The 18,620-nt window shown below is 53.1% G+C and overlaps 1 protein-coding gene across 5 annotated transcripts in view; it reads right to left on the reverse strand.

Annotated features, from left to right (window-relative positions):
• Positions 1–940: 940 nt before the first annotated feature.
• Positions 941–18,620, reverse strand: part of Kcnq2 (potassium voltage-gated channel subfamily Q member 2) — a 52,946-nt gene continuing 35,266 nt past the window's right edge. The window contains exons 10-16 of one of the 5 annotated variants that reach the window (XM_032904963.1): positions 17,293–17,322; positions 8,525–8,748; positions 7,744–7,852; positions 7,125–7,256; positions 5,323–5,430; positions 2,468–2,591; positions 941–1,896 (exon numbers count right to left, since the gene is read on the reverse strand). In XM_032904963.1, coding sequence (XP_032760854.1) covers positions 1,174–1,896; positions 2,468–2,591; positions 5,323–5,430; positions 7,125–7,256; positions 7,744–7,852; positions 8,525–8,748; positions 17,293–17,322 — 1,450 coding nt within the window. In that variant the 3' untranslated portion in view covers positions 941–1,173. Of the gene's footprint in view, positions 1,897–2,467; positions 2,592–5,322; positions 5,431–7,124; positions 7,257–7,743; positions 7,853–8,524; positions 8,749–12,421; positions 12,476–15,680; positions 17,323–18,620 lie in introns of those variants that run through there. The other 4 variants (XM_032904960.1, XM_032904962.1, XM_032904961.1 and 1 more) reach the window with 4 other exon arrangements.

Consider the following 18,620-nt stretch of genomic DNA (forward strand, 5'->3'; position numbering starts at 1 on the left):
AGAGTAGAGGCCAAGGTGTTCCCAATTCCTCAAACACCCAGGGGCCACAGACCAGGGACCTACTAGTGGATAAATGACTGGATGGCCAGCTTCATTGGGAAGGATCCTTGACCAGGCTCAAAGGCCATGCTCTCGTGTAGAAAGAGCCGGCAGTTTGAAGACGTCATGTCATTTAGCCCTGCCTGAATCTGTAGAGCCAAGTGGGCAGCAGGCAAGGAGGTGCCCTGGCTAAGGCTGGTCTGCTTATCTGGTGATTCTCTTGAAGTGCTGGCCATAGCCTGGAGGCCAGTGCCACACCAGGGAAGAGCAGAGGCCGTGAAGTGTCAACTCATACCTACTGGGCTACAGTACCTGGCATGAGGCAGCCAGAACCTGCTGAAGAAACCCTTTCAGAAAAGGGTGTGAGTTGAGTCTTCCCCTAAGAGGTGGAAGTCAAGAGAGTCTAAGGATCAATTCTAAGTTCCAGATTGGTCCCTGAGGCCTCACTCCTTCCTCAGCTCCAGGAGAAGGGTCCTGACCTAAAGAGGGTTCCCATGGAAAGATCCACATAACCTGGAAGAGGGAGGAAGATGTTGGCAGCTCTCTAGCTAGGTTACCCAGGGACGAGGGGCATTGCCCAACCACACCCAACAGTGGGTCTGGTAATGCTTTACTGGGGCAGTCGGGATGGAGGGATAAGCAGTCAGGTGTGAGAGTGGGCCATTTCCAGTGACTTACTATACCCCTGAGCTTCCAGACTAAACTGAGAGACCCATGGGCCTCAGGACTGGCTATCAGCAGTAGACGGGCCTGTTTCACCACTACCTCCCACGGACTTGCTCCCAGCCACACCCCCACTCACAGAGGCTAACCATCACGCTGTCCCTCCTCACTCACAGGGCAATATGTCCCCCAAGAGGACTAGGCAGGGCTAGCTTTGCTGCCATAGGGAGCTCCCAGGGCCTCAACCTCCCTCTCCTGGTTGGAAAAGAACTTCTATAAAATGTTACTGTATGTGCTAAGGAACCCTGCCTCATTTCCACTCCACATTGACCCTGAGAGCAAGATCCCATGAGCATCCTCACAACCCACACTACTCTATGCCACTCTGTCACTTTAAGAAAGGCCCTGGAACTCCAGCTCTAAAACTGAACAAGAGTGGGTGTGGCATGGGGCCAGCAGCCCAACCCAGACTCACTTCCTGGGCCCTGCCCAAGCCACATCTCCGAAGGGGCCTTCGCCAGTGGCAGAGCGTGGGGGTGGCCCACACGGTGTGCAGAGGTCTGAGTCTGTGTCAGACTCGCCCTCTGCAATGTAGGGCCGGACCTTGGCGCACGGCGCCACAGCTGCATAACAGCTGCCCAGGGCATCCAGGTTCTCCTTGGACTGGGAGATACTGAAACCGCTAAAGGAACGCTCCAGCTCCTCGTGGTCCACCGAAGGGATGGAGATGGACGTGTCGCTATCCCGCAGGGCTGCCTCAGAGGGCCTGCAGGCTGGGGTGCCCTCCAGCCTCAAGAACTCGGTACTGGCTCTGTTGCCCCCACTGTAGGCAGACAGTGAGCGCTCGTGCGCAGGGGGTGGTGGGATGCGTACCAGTGAGCCATGGTCTCCCACGGGGGAGGTGCCGTGGCGCTGGTGGCTCTGCTGCCACGAGGTGGATGGGGGACACTGGGCAGGGGGCATGACTGGGGGTGCGGCGTAGTTCCTCTGGCCCGTAGAGCTGGTGGAGCGGACAATCTTAATAATACAGCCATGCTTGTCTGCATGGTCACGGCTGTCCTCCGGGCTGTGGTAGGGTGGTGCCGGCTCAGGCTCCTTGGCCCCGAAATAGGCCTCTGTCTCTGCTGGTGGGATGCCCATTCTCTGTGTGTAGATGCTCACCAGGAAGTCTAGCTTCTTTTCCATGGACAAGACCTGCAAGAATGGAAGTCGCTGGGCTGGGCTGGACTTTGGAGGAGAAGACCCAGGATGTACCCAGGTGAAAGGGGGCAGAGGAAGGGACCCTGGAGCTGCCCTTCCTCTACCTCAGACTCTAACAGATCAAACCCTGAGCTTACTGGTCAGTGTGTGCCTGAGCTCAGGCCAACTCCAGAAAGGTCTCCTGTCACCACAGGAAATGGTTCCTAAGGATCCATTTCCAGGGGAGTGGGTGGGGATAGATATTAGGCAAGGAAAAGAGAGGAGGGGGGAGAAGTAGGACGTGTACAACTTCTGGCAAGTTCTATAGTGGTTGGTCCTGCTAAAGGACCCTCACATACAAATCATGACTGACAGTTACCCCTCTAGGCATTTCCAATATCCAGATACTGACTATGAGAAGGAGGAGGACAAGATCATAGGATTTCACAGGGAATCAGGGGCATCCCGCACAGTTCTGCCGCCTCCCGCTGCCTCTACCCTTTTTCCAGGGTTGCTCAGCCACCATAGGCTAACAAAATAAGACTGGGAGACAGCAGAGGCCATTCCCCTCCCAAGCCTCTCCCACCTGTTTCTCCACCTTCCCAAGGCGTCCCATCATGCTGGGGTCTTCGGGCAGTTCTGTCTCCGCTGGGCCTTTGGTGCGGTCCTTGTCCGTTATCGTTGGGCCCCGCCCCACAATCTGGTCCACTCTAGCAGGAATAGAGACCCAGCCCCCAAGTATGAGTTTGAGAGGGTGTGACCAGGCCCCTGCCCCTTCTTCCTGGGCTAACCCACAGCCCCCCAGATCTGGGCTCCAAGCCCTGTCCAGAGCCGACCGGGGGGCAGTAGGTGCCAGGCAGATGGACACTGGTGCCTCATGATCTCAGGCCGCCTCCTGACACCTTGGGTCCTGTATCCTATCTGTTCCATTCCCGTGGGATCTGGCACATTAACAAGGAGTAAAGGGAAATGTCCCCCCAGGGCCCACTCCCCGCTCTTCCCTAGCGCGGCTCTACCCTCATCAGCCCTGCCTCATGTCTCTCTCCAGGCCTTGACCGGTCTCACAGCAAACTGAGATCCAGGAGACCAGAGGTGGTGGGTGGGCCAAGGGACCAGAGTAGGAGAGGTTGTGTCTCTACCCACGTACCCCACCCCACCCCTGACAGCTTTACTCCAACATTAATGTGCCACGGAGTTCCTTGGACCCCAACGGGTATGACAAGGTCAGTGTTAAATGTCTGCAGCGAGGACGACAGAAGCAGGGAGGCAGTGAGTGTCAGCTCCATGCATCAGGACGAGGGAGAAGGAAAACAAAGGCCACACAGGAGACTGCCAAAGTACAACCAGGGGAGAGATGAGTGCTGCCAACAGGTCTTTGTAGGGTTGAGGTGGGGGGTACGGGCACGCGAGTGTGCTGATGCACGAGAGTGATGTGTGTTCACTCACACGTGGGGGCACACTCACACCCACTCGAGTGAGTGCGTGCACTTGTAAGTGTTGGACAAGATGAGAAATTCAACTGAGACGATCAGTAAAGATGCCGTAACACCAACAAGAAGGGAAGGATCGGGTTCCTATCTGCCCAGTGTGGCACCAGCAGATCCATGGCGTGTTACGTGGACACGTAGGGCTGTGGCAGGGCTGGTGTCACAAGGGTGAGCCTGGGCTGGGATCTGCAGGCCACTTAAGAAAAAAAGAACCTGTGTAGAGCCTGCAAGCCCAACGCACCCAGAGTAAAGGGCCCTCGAGCGGAGCCGTGTGGCTCACACACAAAGCGCACTCCGGCAGGTACGCGTCAGCAGGCTCCCCTCTACTTCCACAAACTGGGGTGCCCTGCCTGCTTTTGTGGCAACTCCAGAGAAAGGTTCAGGCTTGATCAGCCAGGGGCAGCCTCTGCATGCTCCACTGGGCTCATGCTGGGCTCATGCAAAAGAGGGTGGGAGGGGGGGAAGGCAGGAGGGACCTTCTGGCTCCAAGCAGATGTCAGTGGCAATGGTAAGGGAACAGGTTCCCTGATGTCCCAATGTCCACATGGTCCAGGCACAGACGCACAGCCCCTTCACTCCGGCCACATGACGAGCCGTCTGCCTGGCGGATCTCAGGGTGGGCCTCAAGTTGCTTCAAGGTAGCCAGGCAAGAGTCCTCTAAGGATCCTGTACCACCTCCTTCCCCGAGGTTCAGGCTGGGGCATCAGATTTAACCCCCCAGATGCTTCTCACCTCTTGGATTAACACCTTTCCTGTGTGTCTGTAGCTGCAACATTAGGAGGAGGCTGAGGGGGTTCTGAGTCGTATGGGGTTTTCCCAGCCCGTGGCCTGGATGATCAGCTGCCATAACTGGTGGCAAGTCCTAAGGGACTAAATGGACCTCAGTCTTATTGGCAGATAGTGTCATGGGCCACTCAGTCTAGATGTCCTCTGACCAAGAGCTGTTCCCTACCTGGTTCCTCTCTCATGAACTGATACACTCACCATATTGACCTTTGACCTCATGAGCAACAACCCTGCCCCAAGGAGTGGGCAGACGCTATACCTGCCAGATCCCATTTTCCAAATTCTCTGAGCTTCCCAGCTTCTATTTCCTGCTGACAGACAGACAAGTGTCTGTCTGCCTTCCCTTTCCCTTTCCTGGACAGTCAGGCCTGCCAGAGGGAGACGGAATTCTATGAGTGGTCCCAGGGTAGCCGGGAGACCTTGACACCCGTATTAACCACATCAGAGCTGGGTTTTGCCATTTGACTGTTTCCTGGCCCCAATCTGCCATCTGGGCAGGGTAAAGGGGTTGGATGTCATCCTCCTTATCGATAACATCAGTGATAGTGGTGGCAACTTGAAATGACACCAGAAATAACAGAGCCAGCATGGTGTTGGGAATCCTGTGGGGATTTTCTCATTGATCTCTGGCCCCTGGCAATGCTGAGAATTGAACCCAGGGCCTTACACACGCCTGGCATGTTATCCTGAGCTAGGTAAGCCCCGACTAGTGCTCTACCCATCAGCTACACCCCCAGACTTCATTTATTCTTCAGGCGGGTGCATCTCACACCTAAGGAAGGGGGCCAGGGAAGCACCCCATCTGCTTTTATCTACACAGAGCCGAGGTCAGGACCATGTACATGTTGGTCACCCCAGTAATGAGCAGGCGTGAAGGCTCTGAGCTGGTCAAGCTCACGATGCCATATCTGCCGAGGTCCTCTGAGTCAGCAGCCTTAGCAGATAGCATGGAGAGATCCATACAATCCCTGTAGATGGAGGACTCAAGGCACTGCTGACCAGCCCTGACTAGGAGTAGCCTTTTCCCTAGCATGCCCTTTAGGAAGAGAGAGAACATGAATGTGCCCTGCCTTGTGGGAAGAAAAGTGTGAGGTGTTGCCATCATGCGGCCTAGAGCAAAGGGGCTGGCCATTCACAGGCAGGGCGGGAGGAGGCAGTGCATCCTAACCTAGGTGAGTATTGGGGTGACTCTCTCGAAGGGGCCGTGGGTCCTTTGGTAGGGTACTTCTTGTGCCGGGGAGTTGAAGGGGGTGGGGGGCCCACAATCATATCTATCCTGGCAGCGTAAACAAGAAGAGAGACACCGGCAAAACACATCGTAAACAACTCAAGGCGAGTTGCTGGACATGCATAGAAACAAGGAACTTGACAACAGTGATTCTTCTGAAAAACATACTCAAAACAGAACGGTGGCCCCACACGCTGGCCCTCACATCTGCCATGCGTTTCCCATGTCCCAAGCACTCTCCAACCTGCCCGATGAACCTCGGGTAGAGTACAGGTTGGATTGGTGCTGGGAACTAAGTCCTCAGCTTCGGAGCAACAGGACCCTGCACCCGAGGCCGGAAGCATGAACCCTCATTAGCAGTCTGTTTTGTCTGTTTCCCAGACAGAACGAGAAGGAAAAGGGAACCATGGAGGAAAGACCCTGCGGAGCAAAGAGTTGTGGGGATGGACATGGGGCTAGGCTGGAGGATAGGGATTCTCATTCACCCACAAACAGTACATGCACAGCATCTACTCTGGGGAAGCCGCTAAGAGACCCCGGCCTGAGCTGGTCTACATCTCCCTGGCCTTCACTTATGAGAACAAATCATGGCCTAGAAATCCTGCCCCTGACACTGGGCATTGCTGCAACTTCTGTGACCATAACGAGTTCCTCAGGCTGTCTCTATTGTCCTTACTCTCTGCCTACCCAAAATCCTTGGTCTACTTCCAAGTTTTAAAAGCAGGGTGTGTCCCACCTTAGGAAATAGGTCCTCACAGGGGTCACAAACACTCACATGTGTGAGTGATGTCTGTGGTTAAGGGTGTGTGCCTAGGAACATGGGACATGGAGTAGGCTGGAAGAGTTGTGAACATAGGCTGTGCACACATCTGTATCCTCCTGCAACTGGGGAATGCACACTTGCATATTGTGCATCGAGGATATGTATGCTCCTGTGAGCATGCTGAGGGTAGGTTCAGACAATCATGATCATGGGCCTGTACGTGTACATCTGTACATGTTGAATGCATGTGGGGGGGGTGGACTCAGGTCTTACTCATGGGTACATAATGCATGAATACATAACTTCTGGAGTAAGCTGCTCTCACACACAGATAACCCAGTGGTTGCTTTGATGTGCTTCCTACTCAGAAAGCAGAACCCCACCATGAGGAGGCAGATGGTTGTACCTGGGAAGAACAGTTCTGGGGTCTCCGGTCACTGTGTAGCAGGGCCCACAGAAGTCGCACATTTCTGTCTTGTCACAAACTCTCCCTTATCAGCATATATACACATACCACACACATGCATACACATACACCCATACACATCTGCACATACACAGCACAGCACATGGTGCTCATGCATACACCCATACATCATGTGAGCATTTGCACACATATATGCACACATGCATTCACTTAAGCATACACACAGGTATGTTCAGATGCCCACACCTATACACATTCACACACGTGTGCACATGTGTACATGTGGACACACACATACAGACACTTGCCACCACAGTGCAGGGGGAGTGGAAGAGAAAAGGGGGGAAGGGGCAGAAGAAATACTAAAAATGGACAGTGTGAAAACACAGCGGAAAGCAACAAGAAGCCAACAAGGTGGGAAGAGACCTCCAAAGCTGGTACTGGCCCTGTTCTGCACACCTGTCACCCAGCCCTTGGTGCCCCTTGTGCCATGCCTGGTTTTGTCCCGGAGGGCCCTGTTCATGCCCAGACTGGACAGGCAGGGGCTCTTGCCTGGACTGCAGGCTCTTGATGCGGGACAACATATCCAAGTGTCCAGCCGAGTACTGTTCGATGACATCCATCACGTCATATGGGCGCAGACTCTCTTTGAACTTTCGCTTAGATACCAAGAACCGCATAACACTGCAGGGATGGACAGATAATGAGTTCCAGACAGAGGCTACACTGACAGGGGCCAGTTCCCATTTCCCCCTGCCTGTCGCCCTCAAAGCAGCTCCAAGACCACAGTCCCTGGGAAGTAGTATCCATTCTCAACTGGGCTACCCATTTAACCTGCCCCACCATGGACCACTCAGTGCTAAGCCTCAAGACAAGTCCCATCCTCCTTGGAACCGCTGGTATGGGGCAGTTGTTGATCGTCTGAAGATATGCCCCTGCCCTTGTCCCCTATTTCATCCATACAGTCCAGGGTTCTCAGGTCTAGCCAGCTCTATCAGGACTCCCTGGTCCTCTGGGAACAGGTTGACAGATAATGAGGCTGGAGCAGGCAGGAGTCCTCCGCTAGACTCCCTGTGCTTTCCCAGTAGCTATGGCCTTTGGTAGCTTGGCAAGACCTCATGTGGTCACTGAACAGGGCTCTCTCATGCAGATCAAGCAAGGGGTCCCTTACCACACAGCTCTGATGCTGACTTTGAGGCCAGGGGTAAGATCTTCAGTCACGAACTCGCAGTTACAGCTCTTGTTGTCCTCCACGATATCCTCCCCAGGGAGGCTTGCTTCTAGGTGGAAGGGAGCACAGACTATGAGCAGACAATCACAACAGGATACAACCCCCAGCCTGATCCTCGAGAGCCACTCAGGCTTCCCCCAGGATAGCCCTTCAGTGCCTCTGATGCACTGGATTGCCCCCCTCTCCACCCCATGCCTCTCTATAGCTCTCTTTTCTCAGTGCCTTCTCCAAAAGCCATTGCCTGGACGACATGAGAGTTTAAAAGGATATCCCTGCCAACAGATAAAAGGATAACCGCATTGTGGTCACTGTCCAGCCCAGAAATGAAGAAAGCTACCACACTTGACAACATGAATGATCCTTGGGGACACCGTGCTCAATGTGGAATGGCCGCCATGGACCCTATGAGGCTCAATATCATGTGATATGCACAGACTGGAGGTAGAGAGAAATAGGCACGGAGTCCAGTGCTGGACTAGAGAGAGCCAGGGTGATGCCTAGAGGGACTTTCTCTCCATTGCCTGAAGAAGTGACAAATCATGAAATTACAAGACAGTGGATGGTGTGTGTTAAAGTGGTTTGTCTTACACACCGTCGCTTAAAAGAATAGGAAGAGGAGCTCCCTGCTCCAAGAGATTTCCACTTGTGCCCTATAGCCAAGTACTGCCGTCCTCCCCCCAGCAGCCACCAGCCTTGGGGAAGGTGATGCTGGCCGACTCACCTTCTGAGTTCTGCCGGGATGCAGCACCCTTGATACGGAAAGCCTGGCGTGCACGGCTGCGGTCACCAAAGCTCCAGCTCTTGGGCACCTTGCTTGGGCTGTCATCAAGACTCTGATCCGCACTGGGGGACCGCCGGACCGTCTGGGCCTGGGGAGACCCCTTCCCCTTGGCAGCCACGCCTCGGGGGCTGGAGAAGACACGATCTTTCAAACTGACCTTCTGACTGTTCCCAGGAATAACGGACCAGCGGACAGAGCGGGCAGACAGACAGACACACAGAAAAACAGCAAGAGAAATCACTCTGGAAATAACAAGTCACGCTTGCAAGTCTCTTTGCAGCTGATGCCCGCCCACAAGCCAGGAGGGAAATGCAAGTCCAGAGAGTAACCAACCACACTGGGAACAGGGAGCTGTGGCTGGTGAAGCACAGGGTAGAGGTGAGGAGCCGCACAGGTGTGGCCAGAGCTGGGAGGGCAACGGCGGTGGGACTCCTAAATTATTCGGCTATCCCTCAAGGTGCCAGGGCCCTCTCCACACTGTCCTGTCTGTTTCCCCAAAAGACTCCTAGACATCTCCAGACACTTGAGACTCGATCTCTTCCCTGGACCTTCATGTGTACTAGCCCAGCTAACGAACTCCCCTGTTGCCCCCATCCCAACTTCCCCCAGAGAGCCCCAACCATCATTATATCTCCTGTCCCAGGACCATCAGAGATCAGGATTACAACTACTGCGTCTAGACCCACTTGAGCCCCAGTATTTTCTGAGTCCCATAAACTGCCTGGCCTCTATGTGGAACACTATATCTAACACTGTCTGGTCTCTGGGATTCAGACCCTCCTCTAGGGTGTTTCTAGGGGAACATCAGGGATGAGGTTATCAAGCTAGGCTTTGATTATTACAGGACTGGTTGTCCCAAGCCTTGGTCCCAGATGATGGTTATAGAAACGGAGAGGTGATGGCCAGCCCCTAACCAAAACTCTTTCCCACTGGCATGCCAAACTAGAAGGTCCTAAAACCTCCCTTGCCCCATGTTTCTTCCTAACTCCAGAGTTCAGTGGTTCACTGTAATCTAGATAGCAAAATACAGAAGGTCCGTGATTAGCTTGCTCCAGGAAGAGGTGGCATCCACCCTTATTCTGGGGCAATGGGCCTCTCTGTCCAGGGTCACTTTCCCCATTGGTGATTCCACCATCATTGCTCCAGAGGCAGAAGGCAGGAAGTTTCTTGTGAAGTAGAACTCACTTGTTCAGCCAAATAGGAGCCACAGGACCTCCCAGGAGAGCTTCAGACGTGGCCCATGCCAACACCTGGCAGTACTAAGGGTAAACTCCAAGGAAGGTGCAATGCTCATCAGTGCCTCAGAACTCAACTTCCCCCAGCCACGGTGTCCCGCGATGGGCCACCAGCCAGAGAGATATATCCAGCAGCATACGACACAGAGTTGTCTATACAAGAGAAGATGGCCACGGTGCTATGTCCACCCACCTTGGACTGTAGATGGGACTGGTGGTCCTCCCAAACCCATTTGGACAGTAGGCAACTTGGGAGGCCATCTGTACCTGCTCAGACTCTCTGAAGAAGAGGAAGGAAGAAGAGGACGCCAAGGACACGAAACCCACACAGGGAAACTAAGGCAGCTTCAAAATGCCCCATGTCCTGGGAGCATCAGGAGCCAGTGGCATCCACTAGCTTTGGAAAATAGCCCCGAGTCTAGACTTTTGTGGCCAGGGACGCCCAGAATCCACCCACTTTCTGACCCCTTTCTAAATGGTTCTAGTTGGATCGAAAGAAAACAATATTCAGGGGGTTGTGGCTTCTAAATGTTCTTTTCTCTTCCTATGGGCCCCGCACTTACAGGAACTATTGGAGACCCAAGATAATGTGTCTTTCACGATCCCCCCTGGATAGGCGAGGTAGAAGCTAGACTGAGGAAGTACACACTTCCCAGTAGCACTCAGTAAGGGAAGTGAGTTATCACTAAGCAAGCCTGGTGTGGACCATATTGAATCAAGTCACAGAGCTGACTTCCTGATAGGGTCCCAGGACTCACTCAATGTTACAACAGCTAATGTTCAGTTTACATTTAACCCTGGCCGTCACAAGGAGTGAGGGGCAATGACTGGTGATGGCAAGTCAGGCTCTTACTGCCTCCCCACCCCTGGCTTCTGCAAAGGTTGCAACAAGAAAGACTGAACAGGTGTCTCCAAGCAGGTCACCCAAAGTCAGCCACTTTTTCATCCTAGTAGTAATTTCTTCCACAGCCATCAGAAGTTATCAACCACACAACCTCAGGCCTGGACTCTAGCCTTACATAGGATTGCAGCCCATAGGAGATTTATAGCTTCCAGGAAAGAGACCCCACCCTTAGTCTTGGTTCTTCTGTCTGCAACTCTCCACACTGTCCCTTCCTCAGAAGGAGGCTCTGTCAGAGAAAGGGACAAGGTGGGTTGCTACTACCAGGACACTGAGTTTCCTCACAGTCTTCCACATCTCTAGAGCCTGGATGGAGGCCCTGGATAGAGCTTAAGGGACTCCCTTTCACCTCCCAAGCCACCAAGCCAAGATGAAAGCAAGCATCAGGTAGGAAGGTCTCCAGAGCTTCTCCTAAAGCCCCAGCAAGAGAGCCCACGAACAGAACTACCCAATATACGAGGGGTATGACACCAGCCAGAGGTCAGCTCAGGAAGAATCTGGAAAGCAAGCAAACCCCAGCCTCTTGCTTCCTGTCACAATCTCCAGAGCAAAATTCAAAAGGAAACCAGCCATTAGATGGCCTTTGCCCTAGTCAATGCATGGGCACAGCAATGGAGGGGGCCGGCATCCACAGAGAACTGCCCAGCCTGTGCCTGGACTAAGGATGCCCGAGGGACAATCCACAAGAACACAGAAGGCAGGGCTGACAATGGCTGGGCTCCTGAAGGCCCATTCTTCCTACCCCTTCTGGTCTTCAAGCAGCCTGGCCTTAGCCTCTTAGTCCTAAAGGTTCAACCTGTGGCCAGAAGCACCTGGACACGTATGCTGTGGACAAGCAAGGCGGCTTCAGCCAGAGCCTGAGCAGGCTGCCTCCCAGGGCAGTACAGATACCCAGTCTGTCTGCAACTGCAACATTCTCCCAACAAGCACCCGCCTCCAGCGCACAGAGCCAGCGGAGAGGCCCGTGGGATGGGGAGGTGGCCCTCAAGCCCCTCTCCCAGTGGAGAAGGACACGGAGCATGCACGGGTGCAAAGGCACAGCATGCTGCTCGGCACAGCCGGACGCATGCACACGACGGGGGCTCCCCCATGCGGGGGCCACCACAGCTGCCTGAACACGGCTGGGTTGTTCCAGCCAGGAAAGGGACAGGCACGGGAGGGCAACCGGGAGGCAGGGGCCCCAGAGCAAGCAGGACAGATGCCTTCATACATGGACAACAGACAGGGGAGTGGAAAGGGAAGGGTGTAGTCAAGGTGCATAGGGTTAGGAGGCTCTTTTCAGCATCCTTTTCCAGTCTTCCCTAAACCAGGCCTGCAAGTCAGAAGGGGGAGACATGGCCTTTGGCTTTTGGGGGCCCCCGAAGAGCCCAGAACACAGCGAGCTGCCTCCCTCAGTGAGGTGCCGGCTAAGGGTCGGTCCTTAAAAGCCTAGTAGAGGTACCAGAGTGGCCGGCCCCAGAGGAAATGTTCCCTGAAGGTTATTGAACTGTAGACATCAGTAACCCTGGCCAGCCAGCCCCCTGCTCTGGCAGGAGGGGGCTCTGTCTAGAGTCGGAGGCCAGGCGCCCAGCTCTGCCCTGTGTTTAGGTATCGAGGGACTCAGAGCTGGGTGGGCAATGTACCGGCTCATCCTGAACCTCTAGTAAGCAGGGAGGGCAGTAGCGTGCAGCGTGGTCAGTCCGTGCGAGCATTGCGTGGTACCTAGAGTGTCCGGGGCAGCATCCACACAGGCACCCTCGGCACGGTCTGCCTTTACTGGAAATGAGGAGAGTATAGTTAGTCCTGGGGGCGGGTGACAGGACCGGAACAGAGAGCAGATAACTGGGGCACTGTGACCACCTAGGGAGTTCAGGCTCACAATCCCCCAGCCGCAGTATTTGTGTCTGAGCAGGGACAGCAAGAAAAGGGAGCGCGCAAAAAGTCTTCTGCTGCCTGGGAAAGAAAACGGTTCTCTATTTTTGGAGAGAAAGAATCCCTGTGTTTTTCCTCCAAAAATACCCTTTCCTTCCAAAGCCAGAGTGTGGGTTCATGTTTTAAGAGACGTATTATTTTTTTGCTATACTCATGCCAACAAAAATAATAATAATAATACATGAACCAAGATGTTGCAGGAGGCCAGATGTGGATGGAGATAGTCTGGGATGTGACCACTGCAAAGCATGCGCCTTTCAGGGAGGGAAAAATGTGCAATTTAGCTTTGCAAACCAATTGGCAAGCGGCGAGGTTTTGCCACACCAGCCTGCAATCTGTCAGTAGTAGGCTTTGATTTGTTTGGGAGGCAATGGCTGCCCCCAGTTAGATGGAAGCTTAAGAGAAGAGGCTTGGAGACGTAGCCATATTTAGAAGGACTGGTCAAGTACATTCTTCTGGGATGGCACGAGTCCACCTTATTGCCATGGCCTGGGCTAACAGAGCTCCAAGGAGAAACCTTAGCAAAATCCCAGAAAACAGTGACCCTTTCCAAGAATCTCCCAGACTGTTGAGGTCTGTTTTGCATTAGAACATGAAAAAAATGTTTAAGTTAAAAAAAAAAGAAGGAAAAGGAAAAAGAGAGAAGAGAGAGAGAGAGAGAGAGAGAGAGAGAGAGAGAGAATAGAGCCAGCAGATCTCTGAGGTCAGCCTGGTCTGTAGAGGGAGTTTCAAGACAGTCAGGATTAAGAAACCCTATCTTGAAAAAGAAAGAAAGAAAGAAAAAAAAGAAAGAGAGAAAGAGAGAGATGGAGGGAGGGAGGGAAGGAAGGAAGGAAGGAAAGGAAAGGAAGGAAAGGAAAAGCAAAAATTACAAAAACAAGCTTTCTTTTTTTCCCTCCAGGCCTTCCTTCTTCCTGGATAGTTAAAACAGCACTTCACAAACTTCGTCTCCAAGGAAACCAACATATAGGACCATCTCAAATCAGAAACAAACAAGCCCTAGGAGTGCCCAGCAGTCCGTTTTCCCATCACATGTTTATTATGTCATGTGTCACTCACTGCACCAGTCGCCACCCCCTCCCCCACCAGACACAAAGGGACACACCGCTCTAACTGGCATCAACAGAAATTAAAATTGGAACTAAGTTCCAGAGAGTATCTGCTGACCAGGCAGGCTAGTTCTGAAACCGTTCCTGCAGGACTTTGAGTGCTGGGAAGACTTCTGCCCAAGCGTCTACATAGGCTTGGTGTTCTAGGTAGACGAGCTGCTTTGGGCTTCTCAGACACTCTGGAGATGTAAGATGAAGGCTGGATGGTTGCCGCTTCACTACAGGGTAGTGTATCTGCAGCATTCTCTGTGACTTGATCCAGGGCTAAATAGCTTGTTAAGCAAGTGAGCTCCTAGCTCCTTGGACCCTGGACCCCAAGTCCGTCCTGGGAACAAAAGACAGAGGTGGTTCATTTCCAGCACCTTTGACAAATGTCCCTTTTGTTCCCCAGCTCTATGGCTTCTTGAGAACCCTGGACCTGAGGCCCAGGTCTGCTATAGAAACCCTGTCTGATACTTGTGTTGTCTCATTGGGTAGCCATGAGAATCCTGGGCCTGAGCCCAGGTCTGCTATAGAAACCATGTCTGATTCTTGTGTTGTCTCGTTGGGTAACCACTGACCACCCCTGGCCACTGAAGCTCAGGAATGAATTCCAGTTGTGTTCATTTTAATGAATGTCGTATGTGGCTTGTCATTCTTGTCTGAGAAAACATGGCTCGAGAGCCTGATGAGATCCGGAGAAGCTGCTCTCCTCAGCCTTCCCTGATTGGTGGATACCAAAGGCCTCCAATTTGGGCTGCTATGACTATTCCCTCTGATGTCATTTTTCTGCCCCATCAGCAAAGTGAAGCTATACCTTATGTGCAAATGGTTGGCCGGTCTCAATCACAGGCAGACGCCAACTGGCCTGCCCGTGAGTATGCCAAGCCCAGTGGAGAACAGATAGGCCCACAGACACTGCCTAAGGCCAGACAGGGCAGATGGGCACCAAGACACACAGACACCGCCATCTGTGAGGAAGACTGGACCAGTATGGACAAGAAGGGCAAAGCCAGGGCTAAGGGGCTCCTTTAGGCACAGGGTAGGAGACAGTGAGAAGGACAGTGAGTCCATAAAAGACAGTCACAGCAACTGCGGTCACAAAAAACAAAACGAAACAAAAAAAACACTGGTACAGCACAGGCCTGAGCTCCCACCTGCCCTGGCTCCCCTGACCCAGATGTCCCCCAATGTTTACAGCCTAGTCATGTAGGAACAAACCACCCCATGCACCTTCATTATGAGGTACAACACACCAGGAAGGTACCTTTAGGTAGCCGAGGGTCCTGGGTTCACACCGCCCACTTGCCCAGAAAGATGTCAGCTGGTCTTGCCAGGGAAAGCGTAAGGCTTTGTCCAGGGGTGGCCAGAAACACGGCCACTGAGTTCTGCTAGACTGACTGAGTCTAAGGATAGCAAGATTCTGGGGAACCAGGCTACCCCCCACCAAACTTAGCATTTAGACAAGAGCCCAGGGGTAGGCTCACCCCACTATGTGTCTCTTAAGTAGCAGTTTCCTGTACACTTCCTATGTTCTTGGTGCTAAAGAGGGAGTTTAGCTACTCCTGAAAGAGGCTAGAGATACTACCCCACCCTCCATTACCTAGCCAGCAGGTGTGCATCCCAATGAAGGAGTGGGAGTCCTCACTGACAGAAACTGTTCCCTACTCCCTCGGCACTTGGCTCTCCAGGTGCCCCAACCTCCTTGAGGATCCCAGTGTCCGTGCAAAGGACCTGCACACCCTTCCCAGGGACGGCAAATCTGCTGCCTCAACTGAGCATTTTGGGAGCAGGGTGTCCTGGAAGGACTGGGCTTGTAGATACTAGCCCTGGAGGAAGGGTGTGGAGGTACAGGCAGGCAGGGGCCACTGACACGCGGGGAAGACAGAGGAGTGGCAGAGCGGAGAGCAGGGGAGCCACGGAACATACCGGAGAGCCAGGGGGCTCCCATGGGTCCTCACCTTGAGTCCTGCTTTTCAGGGTCAGCACCTCATCCCAAAAGACAGAGCAGACGAGAAAGGGGCCCAAGAAGGGCAGTAACAGTGATTAAAGCACTTGGGGGCAGCAAGATTTTCCAGATGGGGGCAGAAGAGGACAAGAGAGAGAGAAAGAAAGAGAAAGGCTGAGACGAGACTCGCGCTAAAGCTATGGCAGCAAGCGCAAGGAGCTGCTAGAGGCCAGGAGCCTCCTGGGCAACTTGTTCCCAGTCAGGGTGCGAGGGTCAGACAGTCAGGGTGGTATGGAGATGAGACAAGAATCCTCCAGACCCATCACCGTCAGGGCAGTCTTGGTCCACCCCGGGGCACAGCCCTGGTGTCCATAACCAAAGGGCCTCCCAGCTCAGGGGTCACTGGAAATAGTACTGAGAGAGGGGCAGACCAGAATGGTCCTGAGGAACAGTGAGGAGTTGGAGTGGGTACCCCTTGGCACAGCGAGGCTGCCAATACTCTCCTGATTTACCCACACCAAGGCCAGGCGAAGCTAGCTCTCTTACCTCCACATGTCAACAACCAAGACTACGCTAGACTGCCCGTGTCTTTCCAGCTAATTTCCTTAGTGACCAAGGTTTGCCACATTGGTTGTCCCTTTAACTGATTTGGGAAGCCTTGCCCTCTTTGTCATTCAGGACGCCACCTATAAATCATCCTTTTGTGGGACAGGAGAGGACAGTGTCGTTTGTTCTCCAATGGATAGAGAATGGGTTCAGCCTAATTCCACCCTCTCTTGTACAAGGGCAATTTTTAGATATTCTAGGTAATCCCGGTATCTGGGAGGTCACTAGGTGTCAGGCAAATCTCCTTCTGAGACCCTAAATCTATGAGCCATATACACACTGTATCTTATGGGCAGGTCACTTCGGGGAGGGACACACTCAGCCTGAAGGCCTTGAATACCCAGGCAGATGCACACTGAACTCAAAGTCTGGGAGACGGTGTTTCTTTGCTTGTAAATGCTAGGGTAACACAGTCTGATTCCACCTTTCTCTACTGAGCAGAGCTGACACGGGACCCCCACCTAACCAACCAGAGCAAATGGAGCCTTGGAGGTCAGCAGGGACCAGGAGAGAGAGACAGAGAGAGCAGTGAGGTAGGAATATCCTTGGAGGTGTGAGAGTGGTAGGGCATCTTAACCTCCTCAGGAGGACCCTGGATCTTCCACCCCGGAAGGTTATCAGGGAGCAAGTTCCCTCTTCCCTTCTGCCAGCATTCTGAATACTTTCTCCTCCCCACTAGAGTGAAGGAAGGGACCCCACCTGGGGCTGCAAATTCCAGCAACATCCCTGCAGGGCACACAGGAACCAGCCTCAGAGTTCCTTGTGGGGCTAGCCCAAGGGCAGGGTTGGAGTGGATGATTCCCCAGAAGCCCCACCCTCCTTGCTGCTCAAACCCCCGTGAGGAGGCTGTAACTGAGAAGTGACCCTGGGTGTGCCAGGACACACAATCACTTGCTGCACAGAGAAGCACACATGGGGCCCCATGGTAGTCCTGCCCTATGACACACGTTGTACACGGAGGGAACAAGGCAAGATGGGTATAGAACACGCCAGGGTGGCTGGAGGCAGGAGGAACTGACCTTGGCGATGGCTCTGGCTGTGGCTCCTTCCTTCAAATAGAGGAACAAAGAGTTAGTAGCTACCCCCTCTGGCAGCCCCATGGCACATACAGTGGCCCAGGAAAGGGGCCTTCCCTCGGCCCCCTCTAGGATCTCTTTCACCTACTCAGGCCCCTGGCCTTAGACCTGACACCTATCCTCTTGTCCACAGGTTGGGTTGTACATAATGAGGCCTGGTGCAGAGAACCATCCTCCTAGGGTACCTGTCCTCTCCTCCTAGGGTACCTGTCCTCTTGATGAGGTACTACAAGGCCAGGAGCAAGGCTGGGAGAAGGAAGGGGCTCCCAAGGGAACTGTGGTCTTCTGACCCAGGGGGGTCCTTTATTGAATATTAATGGATGATGCTCATTTCAACACAATCATACTAGTATAATAATAAAGCTTCAGGAAGAAAATGTAGCTGGAGAAAGCTCTTGACTTAATGGAATTTCCCTCCTGTGCAATTTTTTTTTCTGTGACAGCAGGAATCAGCCAAGGACTTTGTCACAGTCCATGGTGTATTAAGGCCAATAGTCATCCCCAGGCTTGCAGAGCCATTTTGACCATTATCTGCCTTACTTGGGTTGGTTCCTTTTAGTGAAAGTAAGTAGATGGTGGCTGGATCTTATTTAGCTAAGAAAGGAAGTTGAGGAGTGACCCATGGTACCCCTCAGGAGGGCAGTGCCAGGTCAGTCTTTTGTATGACGAGGGCTTGTCGATACATTTCCAAATACTGCCTGGTTCCTTCTGTGACCCTTACAGAGGAGTTACACAGAGTAAGGGCCTAGTTTAGGGTCCTCTGTAGGACCCCAAAGAGGCTCAGAATGAATGGCATTAGTCAGGAGAGTCCTGTGTGCAACCAAGAGACAGTCCTAGAATAGATTCCATTAGACATGAGCATCCTATTGAGGACCTGAGGTAGCTGAGGAGTGGGTGTCAGTCTACTCTAGAAGAGTCCTTTCTACTGCCCTCCTGTATAAGCTTCTTCATTCCTGACCTCCACCAAAACGATTGACTGGACCTGAGTCACACATCTACTTTCTGCCCTATCTGCAGCCAGTGCTCTGGAACTGAGCTGTCTCTCCCTGAAGTGCTTCACCTCAGGCATAACCCTTTGCTGTCTGGACAGGCCGAGAATGTCCCTAGATCTCCAAGTTCAAGTTTCTCAGAGGGATTTCCCAACTTAGTTTTCTTCTGAAATTTGACAGTGAACGTCAAGGAGAAATTAGGCTGTACTCTTCGTAGTTGGCAGGAAACCTCCCTCAATGGTCAAGCATCCAAATCCACCTCCTGTGATTTTGCTTCCACCC

Source organism: Rattus rattus, chromosome 5 (assembly GCF_011064425.1).
Source record: "Rattus rattus isolate New Zealand chromosome 5, Rrattus_CSIRO_v1, whole genome shotgun sequence".
Classification (NCBI taxonomy): Eukaryota; Metazoa; Chordata; class Mammalia; order Rodentia; family Muridae; genus Rattus; species Rattus rattus.